Source organism: Mytilus californianus, unplaced genomic scaffold (genome assembly GCF_021869535.1).
Source record: "Mytilus californianus isolate M0D057914Y unplaced genomic scaffold, xbMytCali1.0.p SCAF_6, whole genome shotgun sequence".
Lineage (NCBI taxonomy): Eukaryota > Metazoa > Mollusca > Bivalvia > Mytilida > Mytilidae > Mytilus > Mytilus californianus.
The window spans coordinates 3,844,021-3,866,505 of record NW_026262712.1 but is presented as its reverse complement, the minus strand read 5'-3'; the positions used below and the strand labels follow the sequence as shown (position 1 = coordinate 3,866,505).

The window sequence follows — 22,485 nt, the reverse complement described above, 5'->3', positions numbered from 1 at the left end:
AGAAACATTAAAACGAGTCATATTTTCTGATTCAGTACGAAGAGACAGGAAAAATGAGACCCCACTTTATATAATTCTGTCAAATATTTATTTTTTGTTTATTAGATCTGTCTGATTAACAATGATGAAGGATCAAAGTTAAGAAAAAATAATTTCAAGAAAAATAAAAACGAGTTATATTTTCTAATTCAGATTATTGAGACAGAAAAAATTAGACCCACTTTATATAATTCTAACAAGTTTTTAATGTCCATGACACCTGTCTGATTAACAGTATATATTTTGTGTTGATTAAGAATAATGATCAAAGCTTTAAAAGAATTCAGTGGTATTTCCATGTAAAATGTTTGTGTGGAGTATAACAGTTGCTTCGTATCATATGTGCTGTTGCATATTGTGGTAATATAGCAATGGTGTATGTTTGTGTTGAGTATAAGCGAGGACTTCAATAAGCCATGTTTGTACTTTTTGTTTGCGTTGCCTGATGTCAAATGTTTGTGAGGAGTGTAAGAGTGTCATTGCTATGTCACATGTTGGTGTTGAGTGTAAGAGTGCCATTGTTATGTCACATGTTGATGTTGAGTATAAGAGTGTCATTGCTATGTCACATGTTGGTGTTGAGTATAAGAGTGTCATTGCTATGTCACATGTTGATGTTGAGTATAAGAGTGTCAATGCTATGTCACATGTTGGTGTTGAGTATAAGAGTGTCATTGCTGTCACATGTTGGTGTTGAGTATAAAAGTGTCATTGCTATGTCACATGTTGGTGTTGAGTGTAAGAGTGCCATTGATATGTCATATGTTGATGTTGAATATAAGAGTGTCATTGCTATGTCACATGTTGGTGTTGAGTGTAAGAGTGTCATTGCTATGTCACATGTTGGTGTTGAGTATAAGAGTGCCATTGTTATGTCACATGTTGATGTTGAGTATAAGAGTGTCATTGTTATGTCCCATGTTGGTGCTATGTCACATGTTGGTGTTGAGTATAAGAGTGTCAATACTATGTCACATGTTGGTGTTGAGTATAAGAGTGTCATTGCTATGTCACATGTTGGTGTTGAGTGTAAGAGTGTTATTGGTATGTCAAATGTTGGTGTTGAGTAAAAGAGTGTCATTGCTATGTCACATGTTGGTGTTAAGTGTAAGAGTGCCATTGTTATGTCACATGTTGGTGTTGAGTATAAGAGTGTCATTGCTCAACTTCGTACTTGTTTTGGCCTTATTAACATTTTTGATTCGAGCGTCACTGATGAGTCTTTTGTAGACAAAAAGAATGTCTGGCATATATACAAAATTTCAATCCTGGTATCTATGATGATGTTATTGCTATGTCACATGTTGATGCTGAGTATAAGAGTGGTATTGCTAGGGTACATGTTGGTGTTGAGTATAAGTGTGTCGTTGCTATGTCACATGTTGGAGTTAAGTATAAGTGTGTGATTGTTGTCACATGTTTGTGTTAAATAAGAGTGTTATTTGTATGTCCTATGTTGGTGCTATGTCACATGTTGATACTGAGTATAAGAGTGTCATTGCTATGTCAAATGTTAATGTTGAGTATAAGTTTGTCATTGCTATGTCACATGTTGGTGTTGAGTATAAGAGTGTCATTGCTATGTCACATGTTGGAGTTGAGTATGACAGTGTCATTGCTATGTCACATGTTAATGTTGAGTATAAGTTTGTCATTGCTATGTCACATGTTGGTGTTGAGTATAAGAGTGTCATTGCTGTCAGTTTGGTGTTGAGAATAAGGGTATTTTTGCAATGTCACATGTTGGTGGAAGTATGTCATTGCTATGTCACATGTTGATGTTGATTATAAGAGTGTCAATGTTATGTCATATGTGTGTGTTGAGTATAAGAATGTTGTATGATCAGGTGTCACATGTCATGTTCAGTACAGGAGTGGTAAATGAATGTTGTATGATCAGGTGTCACATGTCATGTTCAGTACAGAAGTGGTGAACGAATGTTGTATGATCAGGTGTCACATGTCATGTTCAGTACAGGAGTGGTAAATGAATGTTGTATGATCAGGTGTCACATGTCATGTTCAGTACAGGAGTGGTAAATGCATGTTGTATGATCTGGTGTTACATGTCATGTTCAGTACATAAGAGGTAAATGAATGTTGTATGATCAGGTGTCACATGTCATGTTCAGTACAGAAGTTGTGAATGAATGTTGCATGATCAGGTGTCACATGTCATGTTCAGTACAGGAGTGGTAAATGAATGTTGTATGATCAGGTGTCCCATGTCATGTTCAGTACAGAAGTGGTAAATGCATGTTGTATGATCTGGTGTTACATGTCATGTTCAGTACATAAGAGGTAAATGAATGTTGTATGATCAGGTGTCACATGTCATGTTCAGTACAGAAGTTGTGAATGAATGTTGCATGATCAGGTGTCACATGTCATGTTCAGTACAGAAGTGGTGAATGAATGTTGTATGATCAGGTGTCACATGTCATGTTAAGTACAGAAGTGGTAAATTAATGTTGTATGATCAGGTGTCACATGTCATGTTCAGTACAGAAGTTGTGAATGAATGTTGTATGATCAGGTGTCACGTCATGTTAAGTACAGAAGTGGTAAATGAATGTTGTATGATCAGATGTCACATGTCATGTTCAGTACAGAAGTGGTAAATGAATGTTGTATGATCAGGTGTCATGTGTCATATTCAGTACAGGAGTGGTAAATGAATGTGGTGAGATCAGATGTCACATGTCATCTTCAGTACAGGAGCAGTAAATGAATGTTGTATGATCAGGTGTCACGTCATGTTAAGTACAGAAGTGGTAAATGAATGTGGTGAGATCAGATGTCACATGTCATCCTCAGTGCAGAAGTGGTAAATGAATGTTGTATGATTAGGTGTCACCTGTCATGTTCAGTACAGGAGTGGTAAATGAATGTTGTATGATCAGGTATCACATGTCATGTTCAATACAGGAGTTGTAAATGCATGTTGTATCATCAGGTATCACACGGCATGTTCAGTACAGGAGTGGTAAATGAATGGTGTATGATCAGGTGTCACATGTCATGTTCAGTACAGGAGTGGTAAATGAATGTTGCATGATCAGGTATCACACGGCATGTTCAGTACAGGAGTGGTAAATGAATGGTGTATGATCAGATGTCACATGTCATGTTCAGTACAGGAGTGGTAAATGAATGTTGTATGATCAGATGTCACATGTCATGTTCAGTACAGGAGTGGTAAATGAATGTTGCATGATCAGGTGTCACATGTCATGTTCAGTACAGGAGTGGTAAATGAATGGTGTATGATCAGGTGTCCCATGTCATGTTCAGTACAGAAGTGGTAAATGAATGTTGTATGGTAAGGTGTCACGTCATGGTCAGTACAGGAGTGGTAAATATATGTTGTATGATCAGGTGTCACATGTCATGTTCAGTACAGGAGTGGTAAATGAATGTTGTATGATCAGGTGTCACATGTCATGTTCAGTACAGGAGTGGTAAATGAATGGTGTATGATCAGGTGTCCCATGTCATGTTCAGTACAGAAGTGGTAAATGAATGTTGTATGGTAAGGTGTCACGTCATGGTCAGTACAGGAGTGGTAAATATATGTTGTATGATCAGGTGTCACATGTCATGTTCAGTACAGGAGTGGTAAATGAATGTTGTATGATCAGGTGTCACATGTCATGTTCAGTACATGAGTGGTAAATTAATATGGTATGATCAGGTGTCACATGTCATGTTCAGTACATAAGAGGTAAATGAATGTTGTATGATCAGGTGTCACATGTCATGTTCAGTACAGGGGTGGTAAATGCATATTGTATGATCTGGTGTTACATGTCATGTTCAGTACAGAAGTTGTGAATGAATGTTGCATGATCAGGTGTCACATGTCATGTTTAGTACAGGAGTGGTAAATGAATGGTGTATGATCAGGTGTCACATGTCATGTTCAGTACAGGAGTGGTAAATGAATGGTGTATGATCAGGTGTCCCATGTCATGTTCAGTACAGGAGTGGTAAATGAATGGTGTATGATCAGGTGTCACATGTCATGTTCAGTACAGGAATGGTAAATGAATGGTGTATGATCAGGTGTCACATGTCATGTTCAGTACAGGAGTGGTAAATGAATGGTGTATGATCAGGTGTCACATGTCATGTTCAGTACAGGAGTGGTAAATGAATGTTGCATGATCAGGTGTCACATGTCATGTTCAGTACAGGAGTGGTAAATGAATGGTGTATGATCAGGTGTCCCATGTCATGTTCAGTACAGGAGTGGTAAATAAATTTGTATGATCACGCCTTCTTTACTAACCCTTGATTTTATGTTGATAGTCCTAAATATAAAGCTTTACTACAAGTATCAGTTAAACTTAACATGATCCAAGAAAATGAGGTCAAGGTCAGATAAACCAAACGAGAAATACATGTACACCTTACAATCATTCAATAAACCAAACATAGTTGACATATTGCTTATAGTTTCTAAGAAACAGTCTTAACCAAGAAAACTTAACATTGACCAATGGACCATGAAAATGAGGTCAAGGTCAGATGAACCATGCCAGACAGACATGTACACCTTAATATCAATGTATGCATTAAATATAGTTGACCTATTGCTTATAGTATCTAAGAAACAAATTTAACCATGAAAACTTAACATTGACCAATGAACAATGAAAATGAGGTCAAGGTCAGATGATACCTGCCAGACAGACATATACACCTTACAATCCTTCCATACAACACATATAATTGATCTATTGCTTATAGTTGAAGAAAAACAGACCAAAACACAAAAACTTAACACTGAGAAATAAACCGTGAAAATGAGGTCAAGGTCAAATAAAACCTGCGAGACTGACATGTACATCATAAAATATTTCCATAGACCAAATATAGTTGACCTATTGCCTATAGTATTAGAAAATAAGACCAAAACTCAAAAGCTTAACTTTGACCACTGAACCATGAAAATGAGGTCAAGGTCAGAGGACACCTACCAGTTGGACATGTACAACTTACAATCATTCCATATCCCAAATATAGTAGACCTACTGCTTATAGTATCTGATATATGGACTTGACCACGAAAACTTAACCTTGTTCACTGATCCATGAAATGAGGTCGAGGTCAAATGAAAATTGTCTGACGGGCATGAGGACCTTGCAAGGAACGCACATCCTAAATTTATAGTTATCCTATTACTCATAACAAGAAAGAAATTAACATTACAAAAAATGTTGACTTTCTTTTCAAGTAGTCACTGAACCATGAAAATGAGGTCAAGGACAATGGACATATGACAGACGGAAACTTCGTAACATAAGGCATCTATATACAAAGAATGAAGCATCCAGGTCTTCTAGCTCCTAAAATATAAAGCTTTTAAGAAGTTAGCTAACGCCGCCGCCGCCGCAGATATCATTGGATATATAGCAGTTTGACAAACACTAATTTTGATCATTGAGAAACTTTATAATACCTTAACAATAGAACTCGATTAAAACGTTCAGCTGATTTTTACAGAGTTGTCTCCCTGTAGTTATATGTACCACTTTAATTGCAATAATTATAGGGTTTAACACAATTATGACAAATTTACAATTAGTGAATGCAAAGCAGACAGCCCTCATCAGTGATCTTTTGGGATTTTGTTTTGTTATGCAAGTGATTCCATAATTTATAGTGACTGACCTTTGTAAATATTTGTTTATTGATTTTGTTTATGAATGTTTTGTATCTGTACTTGTGTGTTCAATTATTATGAAGGATAAAAAAAAGATGGAGCTTCAATACATAATAACAAATTGTCATGTCAAAAACTAGAGGCTCTAAAGAGCCTGTGTCGCTCACCTTGGTCTATGTGCATATTAAACAAAGGACACAGATGGATTCATGACAAAATTGTGTTTTGGTGATGGTGATGTGTTTGTAGATCTTACTTTACTGAACATTCTTGATGCTTACAATTATCTCTACTATAATGAACTTGGCCCAGTAGTTTCAGTGGAAATTATTTTGTAAAAATTTACAAAATCTATGAAAATTGTTAAAAATTGATTATAAAGGGCAATAACTCCTTAAAGGGTCAATTGACCATTTTGGTCATGTTGACTTATTTGTAGGTCTTACTTTGCTGTACATTATTGCTGTTTACAGTTTATCTCTATCTATAATAATATTCAAGATAATAACCAAAAGCTGAAAAAAATTCTAAATATTACCAATTCAGGGGCAGCAACCCAACAACGGGTTGCCTGAATGGTCTGAAAATTTAAGGGCAGATAGATCTTAACCTTATGCACAATTTTGTTTTTGAAAGATTTGCTCGAAATGCTTTGGGTTTAGATATACGAGCCAAAAACTGCATTTTACCCTATGTACTATTATTAGCCATGTCGGCCATCTTGGTTCGCGGGCGGGGTCATCAGGTATAATTTTTAAACTACATACCATTATGATGATTGTTTACAACTTTGGTTAAATTCATCTTAGTAGTTTCAGAGGAGAAGATTTTTGCAAAAGATAACCAAAATTTACGAAAAATTGTTAAAAATTGACTATAAAAGGGCAATAACTCCTTAAGGGGTCAACTGATCATTTTGGTCATGTTGACTTATTTGTATATCTTACTTTGCTGAACATTATTGCTGTTTACAGTTTATCTCTATCTATAATAATATTCAAGATAATAACCAAATATGGCAAAGTTTCCTTAAAATTACTAATTCAGGGGCAGCAACCTAACAACGGGTTGTCCGATTCATCTGAAAATTTCAGGGCAGATAGATCTTGACCTGATAAACATTTTTACCCCATGTCAGATTTGCTCTCAATGCTTTGGTTTCAGAGATATAAGCCAAAATCTACATTTTACCCCTATGTTCTATTTTTAGACATGGTGGCCATCTTGGTTGGTTGGCCAGGTCACCGGACACATTTTTTAAACTAGATACCCTAATGATGATTGTGGCCAAGTTTGGTAAAATTTGTCGCTGTAGTTTCAGAGGAGAAGATTTTTGTAAAAGTTTACGGACGACGGACGACGGACGCCAAGTGATGAGAAAAGCTCACTTGGCCCTTTGGGCCAGGTGAGCTAAAAAGGCACACTATTCAAAATATTTAGTTTACACAAATCTCATACTGTATTTCATGCATTCTAAATTGATGATGACACATTCGAACTTGGATGATTCTAACCTCAGATAAGGCAAATACTTTTGTCCAGTCCCTTTAACTTCAACACACTGGACGTTAAGCAACCAACAATCAATCAATCAATCAATCAACTTCAACAATTGCTAATGAGATTTGACTATATCTTATTTTGAAGCTTTGAGACAGTAACCCAATAACATAAAAGTATAATGACATATTTCATGTCTGTTCTTGGTGTCCTGTGAAGTGTTTTAGGAACTGTTGTTTGTCTTTTTAATATTTTGTTTCTGCCATGTTATTCTAATTCTACTTATGTAATTTGGTTGCCTCCTTGGTATTTTATCCACTATTTCCTATGATTGATAGGTGTGGTATACATCTACTTCTAGTCATACTAGTTAAGTGATTGCCTCCTTGGTATTGTATCCACTATTTTCTCTGGTTGATAGGTGTGGTATACATCTACTTCTAGTCATACTAGTTAAGTGATTGCCTCCTTGGTATTTTATCCACTATTTCCTATGATTGATAGGTGTGGTATACATCTATCTACTTCTAGTCATACTAGTTAAGTGATTGCCTCCTTGGTATTGTATCCACTATTTCCTATGATTGATAGGTGTGGTATACATCTACTTCTAGTCATACTAGTTAAGTGATTGCCTCCTTGGTATTTTATCCACTATTTCCTATGATTGATAGGTGTGGTATACATCTACTTCTAGTCATACTAGTTAAGTGATTGCCTCCTTGGTATTTTATCCACTATTTCCTATGATTGATAGGTGTGGTATACATCTACTTCTAGTCATACTAGTTAAGTGATTGCCTCCTTGGTATTGTATCCACTATTTTCTCTGGTTGATAGGTGTGGTATACATCGCTGTTTTGTTAATAAATTTCTAATATTTTGTGTAAAAACAGGAGTTAAGTGTATTGTTGTTGTGTAACAATGTTTCTTACTTCTTATGTAAAATACAGATATACATGTAATAACCAATATTTACTGTGTTTAACAATGAATCACTCAGAACAAACAAGGGTGATTTATATATGATTGACTTTGTGTGTTCTGTAAGTAAATACCTTTATATGTTTTAAATATTTCTACTTCACTTACATAATCACTTTTATATTCCAAATTAGCTCCATTTTGTATAGATAATTCCACATCTTTAATATTTCCCTCATTAGCAGCTGTACAAAGTTTCTGTAAGTAAAACAAAGCTTAAGCATTTCTCTCCTGCACATAACAATGTATGATAAATGTAATAATTCAAATAAACAAACTACTTTTAGTTATTCTGCTTATGATGTTCACTTTTACAGTTTGCTTTTCAAATGCAGTAACAACAACTGACCAAGACAGTGTTTGTAATTTCAGAGTTTTTTTGAGAGAATAAAAAAAACTTTGGATGATTGTATAATGTATCAGGTTTGCTCCTTCAAATTTTGTCCATTGAAATTCTTATAACTCTTGTCATTTTGATTTTCTTCTATTTTCCCTCTATGAATACAATGAACTACACACATGTACCTTTCTGTACAGTTTATAAACAAAATAGGTCACAAAATTGACCAATGAACTTTTCAGAAGAAAATCTTACCTCATCCCAATTTGCCATTATATCCTGCAAAAAGAAAAGAAAACATTTTAAATATATATGAGTTTTAATTCTATGACTAATATTTTGAGCATTGATTTAGGTATGATGCAATACTTTGATTTGTTCTTTTTTCTCCACTGTGTAAAAATTAATTTATCCATTATCTGTTAAGCAGGAACACAGACATATGGACAGTATATTGCTGTAAGTTAATTTGATCATCTCCCCTTTAACAAACAATATTTTTCCAGCTGTTACACTGACAAGGCACATAAACATACAAACAGTATATAGAAGTAAGTTGATTTGATTATCTCCCCTTTAAGATGTTAGACCACCAGAAATAACACACGTCCAGATTTGTTCCATAACAAGGCACATAGACATTTGTACTGTATATTGAAGAAAATTAATTTGATTATCTCCCCTTTTACATGGAATGACACAGATGATTCTGCAATGTTTTTAGTTATTGGCTCATGTCATCAAAGCTAATAAGATATTATATATTACTTATAAAAAGACTCGCTGTAGTGGATGAGGTCCTAAAAGAGACACTTACACCTATACATCAGAAATATATATTCAGTATGATTAAATACCCAAACGTAAGTCTGTTGGTTCTAGTTCTGTCAATAACTACAAATTATCCTTCATCAAACTCCAATTACAACTTCAGCTTATTTTAAATGGTGTTTTCATGGCGTTAATACCAGCTGCCACAGGTCAATAACAGTCTGTAAATAAAGTTTAACATCAAATTTAAATCATGTAAAAATAATAGATATCATCTCATGATGCTAGATAAGCCAATCAAATTAACGCAGTATTTGTATCACGTTTTCGTATCTTACTCCGTGCAGTGTGATACTTATAGGTTTCATAACGAGTGAGAATGGGATATCGCTTGATATATATCAACTTGAGTTATTTAATTTCAATTTAATAATAAACGAGCCTTTCGAGTTTATTATTACTATCTAAATTAAATAACGAGAGTTGATATCAAGCGATATCCAATGTTCACAAGTTGTTAAACCTATTTCTCTTATCATGCTTATGGTCAACACTCTCTATGTGTTAAATTAAAAATTCCGCGAAATGTTGGTCTAGTCTTTTGCACATTCCAGTATGACGTCATATGTCTTGTCAAACTTTAACATCAGACATTTTAAGACTTTTTGTACGCTTCAGAATGTAATAAAATTTGACAAAAAGAAGATTGTCAGGTGAAATGTGTGAGTGTTTTGTGTATTATTGAAGAAATCACATATGTTCATTGCCATGGACGAAATGTACATTGTCTTAACCTTTGTAAGTCATCAATGACCTAACGACAGCCAATGGAAATGCCGTAATATCGTCTTGTGATGCTGGATAAGCCAATCAAATTAATGCAGATTTTCGTATCACTTTTTCGTATCACACTCCGTGCAGAAATATCTATTAATTCAAGAAATAGATAACAGGCCACAACCATAAGAGAAAAGATTATCTCTTCATGCAAGAAATAGATAACAGGCCACAACTATAAGAGAATCATTTATATTTGATATTTCTTCAATAGCATATTTTTAAATACATGTTTAAAAGTTATCAGTGTTTCTCTTAAACTTTATCAGGAGTTGTTCCGGTGGGGACACTCTCCAAATGTATATATGAGCCAGCAGTGTACCACTGCCACCCTTCTCTATGATACATGTAGCTCGCATGAATCCACTGATTCTAATGGAGTTAATTATCAGCAACTACATTGGCATTATTTTGGTTCGATTTACTAAATTCTAAAATACACCGTGAAGTATATCAAAATACAATTGTATTTACTTTTTAAATTTAACTTTAACAATTCTTATTAGATTTCATTTTACTTGAAATACTTTTCTTTTTGATTTTGTTTGCAAACTCATGAAACTATCACTATTTAATTACATTTCATTTTTTGAACCTAACTTTTGAATTTCTATTCCTTTTCGATTTCATTTGACTATGTTTTACTTGATTGTTGTACATTTGTAAACAAATTGTTGAGTTCTATTTGCTTTATATCTTTATTTAGCCAAAATCTGATATCAGGTATCCTGATGATCTAATAGGGACGAAGTACTAGCCACTTGACGCCCCGGGAGGTGTCGACACTGACCCCCTCCTGTTACACCTCTAACAATACTGGTATGCACTTTGTGAGAAAAAATAAACTGCTTTGCCGAGCGCAGCTGGATACGACCGCAGAGGTCCAATCCTGAACTGTTGGGGCAAAAATGGACACAATATTCAAGCTTGATACAGGTCTGAATTTGGATTGTAATTAAATATTTGACACATTATAGGTTTCTGACACAGACTAAATGTAGTCAAAGAACTTGAAATTGGTTGTATGATTTGAATTTATATTCAATTGCAGATTTCTTGCTGTTGTGCAATACACTGTGCTGTTGCGCAATACTTAGTAAATCTGTTTTCAGACTATATACAAAGAATTAGCAAAATAAATTGTGACCCCCAATTTTTTTCTTTGGAAAATTGACAATTTCTTAAATCTTGAGGAAAAAAAAATTGACCCCTCCCCAAAAAAAATGTTTTTCACCCCCCCTCCAAAAAAAATTATATTTGAAGAGAATTTTCTTTTGAGAAAAAATAAAATGCTCCGCAGGGCGCAGCTTGATACGACCGCAGAGGTCGAACCCTGAACAGTTGGGGCAAGTATGGACACAACATTCAAGCTTGATACAGCTCTGAATTTGGATTGTGATTAAATATTTGACACAGCATAGGTTTCTGACACAGGATGAATGTGGTCTAAGAACTTAAAATTTTAAATTGGACATTCACCTATTATGGTCCAATATCCAAAATCTAAATACATGGTTAAATTCATCATATCAAAGAACCCCAAGAATTCAATTTTTGATGAAATCAAACAAAGTTTAATTTTGGACCCTTTTGACCTCAATGTGGACAAAGTTGATAATGGGGCCCAAAAATCAAAAATCTAAATACATGGTTAGATTCAGCATATCAAAGAACCCCATATATTCAATTTTTGTTGAAATCAAACAAAGTTTAATTTTGGACCCCGATTTGGACCAACTTGAAAACTGGGCCCATAATCAAAAATCAAAATACATGTTTAGATTCAGCATATCAAAGAACCCTAAGAATTCAATTTTTGTTAAAATCAAACTAAGTTTAATTTTGGACCCTTTGGACCTTAATGTAGACCAATTTGAAAACGGAACCAAAAATTAAGAATCTAAATACACGGTTAGATTCGGCATATCAAAGAACCCCAATAATTCAATTTTTGATGAAATCAAACAAAGTTTAATTTTGGACCCTTTTGACCTCAATGTGGACAAAGTTGATAACGGGGCCCAAAAATCAAAAATCTAAATACATGGTTAGATTCAGCATATCAAAGAACCCCATATATTCAATTTTTGTTGAAATCAAACAAAGTTTAATTTTGGACCCCGATTTGGACCAACTTGAAAACTGGGCCCATAATCAAAAATCTAAATACATGTTTAGATTCAGCATATCAAAGAACCCTAAGAATTCAATTTTTGTTAAAATCAAACTAAGTTTAATTTTGGACCCTTTGGACCTTAATGTAGACCAATTTGAAAACGGAACCAAAAATTAAGAATCTAAATACACGGTTAGATTCGGCATATCAAAGAACCCCAATAATTCAATTTTTGATGAAATCAAACAAAGTTAAATTTTGGACCCTTTGGACCTCAATGTGGACCAATTTAAAAACGGGGCCCAAAATCCAAAAACTTAATACACGGTTAGATTCAGCATATTAAAGAACCCCAAGAATTCAAGAATAAAACCCCATTGAAATTGATCAAGAAATAAGCAATTTATATGAAGTATCTTCTTTTGCACAATACTGTGCAATTGAATATTTCTTGCTGTTGCGCAATACTGTACAATTGACAATTTCTTGCTATTGCGCAATATTGTGCTATTAGATATTTCTTGCTATTGCGCAATACTGTGCAATTGAAGATTTCTTGCTATTGCGCAATACTGTGCAATTGAAGATTTCTTGCTATTGTGCAATACTGTGCAATTGAAAATTTCTTGCTATTGCACAATACTTATTATATAATAATTTACACATCCTGTTTGTGTGTATCTCCTACCATATCATTATTATTTGCTTTTAAATATAAATCAGAAATAACCAACTTAAAATGGAAATTTTTAAAAGAAAAAAAAAAGGAAAAAAGAAAGAAAAAAAATCCCCCCCCCCCCCCCATTTTTTGTACCCATTATGATTCATCACCCCCAAACTCAATCCCAGCCTTCCCTTTGTGGTATGGTACCTTGCAGTACAATTTCAGAGAGATCCATACACTTGAACACAAGTTATTGTCTGGAAACTAGAAAAAATGCTTATTTTTGGCCCCTTTTTGGCCCCCAATTCCTAAACGTTTCGGGCAATTACCCCCAAACTCAATTCCAGCTTTCCCTTTGTGATATGGAACCTTGTAGTACAATTTCAGAAATATCCAAACACTAACACACAAGTTATTGTCATGAAACTAGAAAAATGATTGTTTTTTGCCCCTTTTTTGGCCCCTAATTCCTAAATTTTGAGGCAATTACCCTCAAAATCAATCCCAGCCTTCCCTTTGTGATATGGAACCGTGTGGTACAATGTCAGAGAGATCCATACACTTACACACAAGTTATTGTCTGGAAGTTACAAAAATGCTTATTTTTGGCCCCTTTTTGGCCCCTAATTCCTTAACTGTTGGTACCATAACCCCCAAAATCAATCCCAACCTTCCTTTTGTGGTATTGAACCTTATGGTAAAATTTCATGGAGATCCATTCACTTAAACTAAAGTTAGAGTGCGAAAACCAATGTGTCTTCGGACGACGCCGGACAACGCCGACGACAACGACGACGACGCCAACGTCATACCAATATACGACCAAAAAATTTTTAATTTTTGCGGTTGTATAAAAATTGCCTTCCACTCCCCCTTTTCCAAAAAAAATTAATTAAGAAGAAATTTTCTTTTTGTAAAATGTGGTTCAAATTAAGAGACATCCATACATTAAAACACAAGTTATTGTCTGAAAACTAGAAAAATGCCTGTTTTAGACCCTTTTTGGCCCCCAATTCCTGAACGGTTTGGGCAATTACCCCCAAAATGAATCCCAATCTTTAACTTGTGGTATTGAACCTTGTGGTACAATTTCAGAGCAATCAAAATACTTATACACAAGTTATTGTCCTGAAACTAGAAAAATGCTTGTTTTGGCCCCTTTTTGGCCCCTAATTCCTAAACGATTGGGACCATCACCCCCAAAAACAATCCCAACCTTCCTTTTGTGGTATTGAACCTTTTGTTTAATTTCATAAAGATCCATACACTTAAACTAAAGTTATTTTCCGGAAACCAAATGTCTTCGGACGACGCTGAGGCCAATGTCGACGACGACGTGATACCAATATACGACTGCAAAAATTGTTTGCGCTCGTATAAAAACACAATAACGGAACTAAATATTTTATTGTTGACAATACTGGTAGGCCTATACTAGGCTGCAGAACGGCAATCTACACAAATTGTAAAAAATATCATGAAGACATACTGATAGTAGATCCCAATACAGTGGAGGTAGTATAAGGAATAAACTGCTTCGCTGAGCGCAGCTGGATACGCCCGCAGAGGTCCAAACCTGAACAGTTGGGGCAAAAATGGACACAATATTCAAGCTTGATACAGGTCTGAATTTGGATTGTAATTAAATATTTGATATATTATAGGTTTCTGAATAAATGTAGTCAAAGAACTTGAAATTGGTTATATGAAAGATTTCTTGCTGTTGTGCAATACACTGTGCTGTTGCGCAATACTTAGTAAATCTGTTGTCAGACAAAAAACAAATAAAATCTTATAACTCGGAAACGTAAAATCGAAAATTTATAGAAATCAAAAGGGAGCTTACAAAAATAGATATAAACAATTTACCAAAGTATCATAAAAAAAGCTGAAAGCATTTTTGAATTATTGTCCGAAAACTGGAAAATCCCCATTTTGTAATGAATAAAACCCCACAAATCGGAAACCTATAGTCTGAAATTTATAAAAATCAAAAGGGAGCTCATGTCAATAGATATAAACCATTCACCAAAGTTTTTTGCAAATTGGTGAAATTGTTTTTGAGTTATTGTCTGAAAACTGGAAAATCCCCACTTTTTTAATGAATAAAACCCCAAAACTCGGAAACAGTAAATCCGAAATTTATAAAAAACGAAAGGGTGCTCACGTCAATAGATATGAACAATTCACAAAAGTTTCATGTAAATTGGTGAAATTGTTTTTGAGTTATTGTCCCAAAACTGGAAAATCCCCCCTTTTTTAATGAATAAAACCCCAAAACTCGGAAACGGTAAATCCAAAATTTATAAAAAAAAACAAAAGGGAGCTCACGTCAATAGATATGAACAATTCACAAAAAGTTTCATGCAAATTGGTGAAATTGTTTTTGAGTTATTGTCCGAAAACTGGAAAATCCCCCCTTTTTTAATGAATAAAACCCCAAAACTCAGAAATGGTAAATCTGAAATTTATAAAAAAGGAAAGGGAGCTCACGTCAATAGATATAAACAATTCACCAAAGTTTCATGCATATTGGTTAAAGCGTTTTTGAATTAATGTCCGACATGTTGACGACGGACGGACAGACAGACGGACGGACAGACGGACAACGGTATACCATAATACGTCCCGTAAACGGGCGTATAAAAATTGTTTTCTGCTAATTTTTCCATGTATACCTGTTGTTTTCAAGAATTACTCATGTTGATCTGTATGGTTATGTTGTGTGTTTATGTTATAAATATCATATATGGCCCCGTTACCGGAATAATAGCCATCGCATATTTTAGGAAGACAATCGAAACTCCAAAAAAAGATAATCATAACTTGTGGACAAATAACTGGAAAGATAATCGAACTGCAGAATATTTCAATGATAATAGTAACTGATTTGGATGAAAATCTCTGATAAACTTAGTATTTCATGCATTTATCCACAGTTAAAACTGTTTAAAAGTTGCTTGAAACCTATACCTATAATTTCAAATAAAATTTGCTAAATACTATCATGGTGTAAATACTGTTGCACAATACTTAGTTAATCTGTTTTATCACTCAGCACAGTAGAGCGATATGAAAAATTATCACTAGAAACTAAGGACACACGTGCCATAGTCAATGTAAACATCAACAACGTCATAGGCAAAATCATTGGTCATCTCAACTCGATTGCTTTTCTCACTTTCGCGTTACCGGCTCTAGCAAGATAAACAATCTCGTTGAGATGAACAACGATTATCTATAAATATATAATAATTTACACACCCTGTTTGGTGTGTATTTCCTGCCATATCAGTATTGATGCTTATATATAAATCAGAAATAATCAGAAATAATCAATGGAAAAATTGAAAAATTTTGGGAAAATAAAAAACAAAATTTTTTTTTTTAAATCTTCAAAAAAAAAGTATGAAACCCCCCCCCCCCCCCCCAACAAAAAAAGGGAAAAAAAATCCCCCCCCCCCTCCCCCAATAAAGAATTTCTAGAAATTTGAAATTTCCTAAAATTTTGAAGAAAAAAAATATGAACCCCCAAAAAAAAATGCCCCCCCCCCCCCAAACTTTTTCAATCCCCCCCCCCCCCACCCATTTTTTTGAAATTTTGAAGATTATTTTCTTTTCAGGTAAAATGTACAATTTCAGAGAGTTCCATAAACTTTAACACAAGTTATTGTCAGGAAACTAGAAAAAATGCTTGTTTTTGGTCCCCTTTTTTGCCACAAATTTCTAAACCTTTTGGGCAATTACCCCAAACTCAATCCTAGCCTTCCCTTTGTGATATGGAACCTTGTGGCTCAATTTCAGAGAGATCCATAGACATACACACAAGTTATTTTTCTGGAAACTACAAAAATAATTGTTTTTTGCCCCTTTTTGGTCCCTTAATCCTAAACTGTCGGTACCATAACCCCCAAAATCAATCCCATTCTTCCTTTTGTGATATTGACCCTTCTAGTAAAATTTCAAAGAGATCCATTCACTTAAACTAAAGTTATTGTCTGGAAACAAAATGTGTCTTCGGACGACGAGAATTGATGCTGAGAATTTTGAACTATTTTCAAACTGCTACAAAAAACAAATAATCATCAGGGATCTCCATGGATGAATATTGAACGATGGAGGAACTTTCACCATGACAAAACCCCGCGTCTACGGCGTGGCGTGATCGAAAGTATTGCATTCCTTCATTTCCATGTAAGGAATGGTGAACAGGCTGTTATATTGCTTATTACATTTGTTTCCTTATAAAATAACCAATATTCTCATTGTCATTAGTAACAATTGCAATGCCAAGCCTGTATAGCTCCCCCTTAGGCAAGAATGACCACAAGCTGTCCTTAAGGTTCCCACTTTGTTTTGCTATTTTTGGTAATGGTATAGGGCTTAAAAATCAGGGGGATCTTTTTTTCACTGTAAAACGCTGAGAAAAGATTTGGAGGGCAAACGTTTACAACTTTAAAGGTTTTAATGACTTTAAATAACAAATTTCATTGTAATGTACTATGCAACATTCATCTTTTGATTCTAAATGTAAACCGGAAAACCGGATGTATTAATTTGATTGTAAACTACGAAATGAATTCTGAACTACGATACGAAATTTCTTCAGATCATCAAGTTGCAGTTAATATTCATGTATTTACTTTTAAACTTGTAAAGTGATTCAATATTATCGATAATGGCTGTACTCGTGTTATTTGGCATAAAATTATGTTCTGTTTTACGTCTTATTTTTTACTCGTTTAAAAAGGGGGATGCGGATTGCGTAAGTCAATATAAAAGCACGTGTTCACCTTTTTAAACTTTTTTCTGTGTAACTGGATTAAAATTTATTTTTTAATCTAAATTTTCATTAGCTGAAACGTTATTAAATAATGCAATCAATCGTCTATCTTCAGTGGCGGATCCAAAGGGGGCGTAGAGGGCGTACGCCCCCACCTTTGCTTGCACTTTTTTTTTTTTTTTTTGGTAAAATGATTAATCAGACTAGACTTCGTGAGCTTTGCCATTTTCCGCGTATTTAATTTTTATGCGACAATTCTTTACTTATAAAGATATGTTTCGCTCGTATTTACTGTAATATATTATTGATTATGTCAAAATCATGTGATTCGCTATGGTGGAGTTGACTAGTGCGTCACTCAGTCATTTTGAAATTCAAATTACAGTAACACATTGCTTAGGCTGAGGATGACAAGCATGACACCTTCAAAGCGATAAAGGATTGAGCAAGAACGTATTTATTGACTTCTATTTCACAATTCCACCGAACAGAAAGTAATACTCCATTACACTTTCATGAAAAAGAAGTACCACAGCAATATTATTTACCTACGAAAACATGTTTAACCCAACACGCCCCAGCCTATTAATAACATAGCTGAATAATGATCCCCAGTCAATAAGCCCTAGATAGATTGAAAGTCTAAGGTACGGACGGACCATTTGATTTGAGGGGGCAGTCTGAGATGATTGAGAGAAAAAATTCTGACCCTGATTTTTGCCTTAAACAAAAATTCTGGCCGTATCTGGATTGAAAACAATAATCTTGTCCACTTTTTTTGCTATTAGAAACAAAAATTTCCAACAGAATTATTTAGCATTAAATGAACATGATGAATAAAACTAGAGGCTCTCAAGAGCCTATGTCGCTCACCTGACTCTACTTTGGTTTTAGAAATCATGTAAAGATAGATAAAAATCATAACAGATACCCAAATAATGATTGAGGCCAAATTTTGATTAATATTGGTCCCGTTATTTAATAAAATATCCTGGTGGCCATCTTGAACAGTAAATCGGCAACAAAGTAGCAACACTTGGTCAGCACTTCATAAGGAACATTCATGCCATGTTTGGTTTCATTCCATTCAGTGGTACTCTAAAAGTAGACATTTGTATGTATTTCCCATAGGGTCCTATGTTAAACTAAGCCCCCCCCCCCCCCCCCCCCCCCCCCCCCCCCTAGCGGCCATATTGGATGATGGATCGACTGCAAAGTAACAACACTTGGTCAGCAACTCATAAGGAACATTCATGCCATGTTTGGTTCCATTCCATTCAGTGGTTCTCTAAAAGAAGACAATTGTATGTATTTCCCATAGGTCCTATGTTAAACTAAGTCCCCCCGCTGTCGGCCATCTTGGATGATGGACCGACTGCAAAGTAGCAACACTTGGTCAGCACCTCATTAGGAACATTCATGCCATGTTTGGTTTCATTCCATTCAGTGGTTCTCTAAAAGAAGACATTTGTATGTATTTCCCATAGGGTCCTATGTTAAACTAAGTCCCCCGCTGGCGGCCATCTTGGATGATGGATCGGCTGCAAAGAAACAACACTTGGACAACACCTCATAAGGAACATTCATGCCATGTTTGGTTCCATTCCATTCAGAGGTTCTCTAAAAGAAGACATTTTGTATGTATTTCCAGTAGGGTCCTATGTTAAACTAAGTCACCCACTGGCAGCCATCTTGGATGATGGATCGGCTGCAAAGTAACAACACTTGGTCAGCACCTTATAAGGAACATTCATGCCATGTTTGGTTTCATTCCATTCACTGGTTCTCTAAGAGAAGACATTTGTATGTATTTCCAATAGGGTCCAATGTTAAACTAAGTCCCCTGCTGTCGGCCATCCTGGATGATGGACCGACTGCAAAGTTACAACACTTGGTCAGCACCTTATAAGGAACATTCATGCCATGTTTTGTTTCATTCCATTCAGTGGTTCTCTAAAAGAAGACATTTATATGTATTTCCCATAGGGTCTTATGTTCAACTAAGTCCCCCCGCTGGCGGCCATCTTGGATGATGGACCGACTGCAAAGTAACAACACTTGGTCAACATCTCAAAAGGAACATTCATGCCATGTTTGGTTCCATTCCATTTATTGGTTCTCTAAAAGAAGACATTTTTATGTATTTCCAAAAGGGTCCTATGTAAAACTAAGTCCCCCGCTGGCGGCCATCTTGGATGATGGATCCGCTACAAAGTAACAACACTTGGTCAGCATCTCATAAGGAAGATTCATGCCATGTTTGGTTTCATTCCATTCAGTGGTTCTATTAAAGAAGACATTTGTATGTATTTCCCATAGGTCCTATGTTAAACTAAGTCCCCTGCTGTCGGCCAAATTGGATAATGGACCGACTGCAAAGTAACAACACTTGGTCAGCACCTCATAAGGAACATTCATGCCCTGTTTGGTTTCATTCCATTCAGTGGTTCTCTAAAAGAAGACATTTGTATGTATTTCCCATAGGTCCTATGTTAAACTAAGTCCCCTGCTGTCAGCCATCTTGGATGATGGACCAACTGCAAAGTAACAACACTTGGTCAGAACCTCATAAGGAACATTCATGCCATGTTTGGTTTCATTCCATTCAGTGGTTCTCTAAAAGAAGACATTTGTATGTATTTCCCATAGGGTCCCATGTTAAACTAAGTCCCCCGCTGGCGGCCATCTTGGATGAAGGATCGGCTACAAAGTAACAACACTTGGTCAGCACCTCATAAGGAACATGCATGCCATGTTTGGTTTCATTCCATTCAGTGGTTCTCTAAAAGAAGACATTTGTATGTATTTCCCATAGGGTCCTATGTTAAACTAAGTTCCCGATGGCGGCCATCTTGGATGATGGATCGGCTACAAAGTAACAACACATGGTCAGCACCTCATAAGGAACATTCATGCCATGTTTGGTTTTATTCCATTCAGTGGTTCTCTAAAAGAAGTCATTTGTATGCATTTCCCATAGGGTCCTATGTTAAACTAAGTCCCCCGCTGGCGGCCATCTTGGATGATGGATCGGCTACAAAGTAACAACACTTGGTGAGCACCTCATAAGGAACATTCATGCCATGTTTGGTTTCATTCCATTCAGTGGTTCTCTAAAAGAAGTCATTTGTATGCATTTCCCATAGGGTCCTATGTTAAACTAAGTCCCCCGCTGGCGGCCATCTTGGATGATGGATCGGCTACAAAGTAACAACACTTGGTGAGCACCTCATAAGGAACATTCATGCCATGTTTGGTTTCATTCCATTCAGTGGTTCTCTAAAAGAAGTCATTTGTATGCATTTCCCATAGGGTCCTATGTTAAACTAAGTCCCCCGCTGGCGGCCATCTTGGATGATGGATCGGCTACAAAGTAACAACACTTGGTCAGCACCTCATAAGGAACATTCATGCCATGTTTGGTTTCATTCCATTCAGTGGTTCTTTAGAAGAAGTTCAAAATGTAAAAAGTTAACGCCGACGACGGACGACGCCGGATGCCAAGTGATGAGAAAAGCTCACTTGGCCCTTCGGGCCAGGTGAGCTAAAAACGGGCGTAATTTTTTTGGGGCCGGGGGTTTTCATGTAAATCCCATATCTGACCGGAATGTCTGTTTCGTCGAACTGATAAAATGAATACTTTTTCAAGGCCCGACTGCAACCTGCCTGCTGGGTGTGGCCTTTATGTCTCCATTTGTAGACCGTCATTCATATATTCGTTGTCATTTCAGACTCATTCTTAGCCTTTGGTTGATTTGGAACCCCTCACTTCCCTTGTAAGGTGAAATATTTCAACCAAACATTTGGATAAAAATTGCTTGTTTGTCTTTCTTAACTCGTGTTGGTCGTATTGTAAATTTCATTGAATAGCCAGGCATATATCTTGTTTACAACAAGAAATCCGTGACGTAATGCTAACTAAACATACAACGAGAATTTTCCCATGTCAATTTTTTACTGACAAGTCCCACATCAAATATATTAGTACATAGCTTTGGATCCATCCAATCATTTTATAATAGACAGATAATGGGGAGAATACGGCATCAAAAATGTCCAATCCTTACACTTTAACTATAAAATATACATGCCTTACGTCAGGAACAGTTAAAAAAGTGCATTTTACACTTATTTTATGTTTTTAGCCAAAAAAAGGTCAAAAAAAATTTCGCCTCCCTCCGCTCGGCGATCTTTAAATACTTCGCCCCCGCCTTTCCAAAATCCTGGATCCGCCCCTGATCTTGATCAAGTGTTCTCCTGTCAGGTGTGTCGATCTACCTGTACAAGTGATTAGCGATCTTGACTTCAGCCGGATATCCCTCAGAGCTTTAAAACATTATATTACAAAAAGTCTAAGGGTTATGCAATTACATGCAATTGATTATAATTGCTAAGAAAAATTGCGGCAGCTAGAGAAACGAAAATAAATTGACAATGGCGGGGATCATTTGACGATGGCGGAAGATAATTTAACGATGGCGGGGGTCATTTGACGGTGGCGGAAGATATTTTAATGATGGCGGTGTGCCATCATAAAATAGGTCATGGAGATCCCTGATCATGAATAATTTCAATAAATTTCTTGACGTTTGCATTTCGACTTTAGCTAGAAAATTAATACTATAATTTCAAAACCAGCACCTGAGAATGGAACATCCAGCCCAGTGTGTGTGTGTGTGTGTGTGTGTGTGGGGGGGGGGGGGGGGGGGGGGGAGGAGGGGCTTTGTAATGGGTATTCAGGTTGTTGCAGCCCCAAACCGATCTGGCCCCAAGTGGATCAGG

General features: G+C 35.8%; 1 protein-coding gene across 4 annotated transcripts in view; it reads right to left on the bottom strand.

The window, feature by feature from the left end:
• The window catches only part of LOC127706048 (uncharacterized), a 502,975-nt gene that overhangs the window by 445,430 nt on the left and 35,060 nt on the right, over nucleotides 1–22,485 (bottom strand). The window contains exons 2-3 of one of the 4 annotated variants that reach the window (XM_052210453.1): nucleotides 9,350–9,524; nucleotides 8,788–8,811 (exon numbers count right to left, since the gene is read on the bottom strand). In XM_052210453.1, the coding sequence (XP_052066413.1) occupies nucleotides 8,788–8,805 (18 nt within the window). In that variant the 5' untranslated portion in view covers nucleotides 8,806–8,811; nucleotides 9,350–9,524. The remainder of the gene's footprint in view (nucleotides 1–8,787; nucleotides 8,812–9,349; nucleotides 9,525–22,485) is intronic. The other 3 variants (XM_052210450.1, XM_052210456.1, XM_052210452.1) reach the window with 3 other exon arrangements.